At 41.0% G+C, this 3,606-nt stretch overlaps 1 protein-coding gene across 1 annotated transcript in view; it reads right to left on the reverse strand.

Annotated features, from left to right (window-relative positions):
- LOC118324982 (solute carrier family 41 member 3-like) overlaps positions 1-2,781 on the reverse strand; it is a 12,964-nt gene extending 10,183 nt beyond the window's left edge. Inside the window, exons 1-2 of the mRNA XM_035657508.1 lie at positions 2,572-2,781; positions 244-584 (exon numbers count right to left, since the gene is read on the reverse strand). Of these exons, the coding sequence (XP_035513401.1) occupies positions 244-540 (297 nt within the window). The 5' untranslated portion in view covers positions 541-584; positions 2,572-2,781. The remainder of the gene's footprint in view (positions 1-243; positions 585-2,571) is intronic.
- Between the last annotated feature and the right edge of the window lie 825 nt (positions 2,782-3,606).

The raw sequence follows: 3,606 nt of genomic DNA on the forward strand, positions 1-3,606 counted from the left end.
AAACTGAACGGACCACAATATGGGCACTCGCCAATAAACTATCATCTCATCAATGGCACTCAAACACAACACACTGAGCCTCAGCACTGGGTTATGGAAAATGTAACAACACATATATAACTCCACATATCCCCTATCAAACTGACCGCCTTCAGGTGTAATGTGCACACTGTCAGTTCATGAATAAACCTTGAAATCTGCCATGCAACTGTCTCAAAACCAGCCTGACGACCGGGAACTCACCTGTACATTGTCCAGCACCATGCCGGCCATCACCATGCCCATCCCAGCCAGCAGGTAGGGGAAAAGCACCTGAAGACAGATAGCAATGGATGACTCCTCCTCCACTTTGGGCTTCTCCTCCACTGGCTTTTTAGGTACAGGCCGGGGCAGTGGCGGTAAGAGGAGGTCATCCTGGCTGTCTATGGTACCTCCCAGGTGGGCACTGGGACTCCCACCCGGGCTCTTCCCCTTGGAACGGGACTTTTTGTTCCTCTTCCTTTGGCGGGTCTGTTGTGGTGGTTTATCCTCACCAGGCATGATGGCGACGGTGGCTGTGTCAAGCGGGGCGGTGTTGGCTTAATCTGGGAATACAGAATAAAATGGGACAATTGGCTAGTTAGTTGTTGTTTTATTACACCTGTACCCAAACATCTCCTTTATTGTGCTGTAAACTGACAAAAAGCAGTACGTTATCAGACGAGTCAAAAACAAAACTAGATAAATAGTACAGTCAGATAAAAGAGTGTAAAAAGGAAATATTAAGCTTTACAGAGTTTTTGCAGTTGATAAAAGTCTCATAATTTGTATTATTTGATAAAATAAATGAAAGCCACACCCTACTTTAACTTTATTTACTCTTCTATTTCACTAGCTACCTCGCTGCAGCTTACAAAGCTAGCTTTAGCCTTCCATTTTATGCAATTTATACAGTGAAGCTTCAGCAGTAAGAGTGAGTAAATACGGTAATATGACTCAAATGATCTGCGTTGTTGTTTTGTAAAGAAAGTTAGCTTCAGCTAGGTAGCTACCTCTGTGTGTTTAGCTACAAGTGGTTAGCTACCTAGCCTCACAGCTGCTCAGTATAACCCTTTCCTGCCTGTTGTCAGTTTCAGGGCTCCACACATTACACAATACAATGTACAGTAGCTACAGGTGAAAGCTTAGAAAGACATGCAAGTCTCCCTAGCAGCAAACAAAGCAAAGATAAATAATTCACAACAATCATATTTTGAATTAATGTGACCCTTTATCATCCACCTTATTCAATTTATAAGTAGTTAACTGTCTTTTTTCCTTTTTTTTTTAACACTGGTTTTTCATACACAGTATGTGTTGTGTGTAACATCTTTACCTCCAGCAGTACTTTTTGGACATATTAAATCTGTATTATGAGATTATATTGTCCATCACTGCTTTACTGAATACTTTTTCTTTGACTCGGTGTTTAACGTTTAAAAGTGCCAAAGCCTTACAGAGAGACACATCCTTACAAAACGAAATAAAAATGTTAATTTCACTGGAGAACTGCCTATATTAGTTTTCAGTTCACGTACTTTTACTAACACCAGCACAAAGACGTGGGTAGCACACTGTCACGGAGTCGATAACTGATCAAATGCAGCACTCATGTATTTGTTTACATGGTGTGTTGATGATCCATCAGTATCCGAACCAAAACCACTGAAATAACGTCAGACCACTGATGCTTCAAACCACAAATAAAACATCATTAATACACACAATACCGACGACGGAGTCCCCGCAGTCCAAATGTCCAACTGTATCTGCGGGTCCATGAGAGTCTCATCAGAGTGATACAATGTACAAGTATCTTCTGTAGACATTCATTCCTCTACTGGAGGCTGCCATCATTTTGTACATACCATAATATCACTGCCCCGGTAACCACGGTTACACAACTAGGCGCTTTCTCATTGGATAATCGCTGAAGTAAACTGTAGCCCCGCCCCCTCATGGTGAAAGTGCGCAGCTGCATGGATTTGGGGAAAAGTTCCATAGGTCATTTGTGTTTGATTATAATTAATAACAGTAAGTAAAACATTGTTCTGCCATATCAGGACTGATCATCTTTAATAATGTAAACTCATAGAGCAAGGAATCCAAATCTTAACCTATCAAAGAGCCAAAGAAAGAGAACATATTGATCAGAATGAACAGTTTGATAGTTACAACAAGAAGGACTGGAATCAGACCATGTGAAAAACACCCACGATTAACTGTTTTACTAGAGAGGCCCTGGTAGTCCCCAGACCACACTAGGGAAACCACTGTAGGTATAACTGACAGCAAACATGAGTGGAATCAGCAATGACTGGCCCAGTCCAAAGTCTAGGTATCTATAACTAAAGCTGCCTACACTACACAGAAAATCTGTGGCAGACATTGCTGTTAATGAAGACACACGCTCAGTCAACACACACTCTTCAACTAATGCTTAGCACATTACTGCTGTCTTTCTGAGCTACCGACGGCTGAATTAAGCCTATAATGCACACAGTGGAGATACGGTTCTGCATTAGTAGCTGAGATTAGATTTATCGTCCTTACCTTTGTCTCCAGAGCTGTGCGTGTGTGCGCGGCTGATGTGAACTCAAGCTCCCAAGAATAACTGTGTGTATGCTTGCTATGCTGTAAGTGTGTGAGTGTAAATTTCTGTCTATATTAGGGCTGTGTATGTTCTGCTCTCCATTTGCTGGTGCATTTTTGAGCATATGTTTGTGTGCGTTAAGATCACTTGGTGTGTGTGTGTGTGCAATGTGTGAGCCAGTGCGCATGCATCATGGGGCACCGTCTTGAATTTCATGGCATTGGCAGATAATGATATCCCCCTCCTGTCTCTTTCCATCTTCTGGTAGGCTGGTGACAGCAGCCGGCCGATACAACACCTTCACTTTTTCATTCATAGGAAGAAAAGGCATCGCCCTGTCTTTGTTTATAATCTATGCAAGTTGGTGTTAAAAACTGGAGTTATACTAGACTCATTTCCCCTGTGCTTTTGTTATAAGAAGTCAATAAACAAGGGTTCATTTGCTAAAACCAATAACTCTGCTTTGATTTACTTCGCTAAATCAGTTTTTTTGTTATTGCGCAGTCAATGCAATATCAATCAAACTGGTGGTGTTTCATTCATTTTGAGATTGGATTTTATAGGTTTTTGCAAATGAGCTCTTGTTAGATATTTTCTGTTGTTCAGTAGCCAACTTGCAAGTGATTAATGCTAAAAAGCAGAATTTCTATAGCTATCATCAAGAATGTCTTTTGCATTCTTGGCATGTCTGTTCTGTCACTCAGGTCTTACTTGTTGTCCTCCACTAACCTGCATATGCAACACAGAACATGATTTTTATATATATATTTACAGGAACTCACTCTTGCTATTAATACGACACCACTCTGTGCACATGCTGTGACATTTAATGGTTATGTCACAGTGATGTTGTTAATACTTCAGTGGTCTGTGTCTAAATACGAATCCCCACTTTTCATTTCATTTGTGTAGTTGACAGAGTGAGAATGTCTTCTTTTACTAACACACTGAAAACACACCAGATGACAGTAGCTGCTCTAACTGCTGCTTGTAGC

The sequence above is a fragment of the Morone saxatilis genome, unplaced genomic scaffold (genome assembly GCF_004916995.1).
Source record: "Morone saxatilis isolate NCDOM2014 unplaced genomic scaffold, NCSU_SB_2.0 Contig15, whole genome shotgun sequence".
In the NCBI taxonomy this organism is placed as follows: Eukaryota; Metazoa; Chordata; class Actinopteri; family Moronidae; genus Morone; species Morone saxatilis.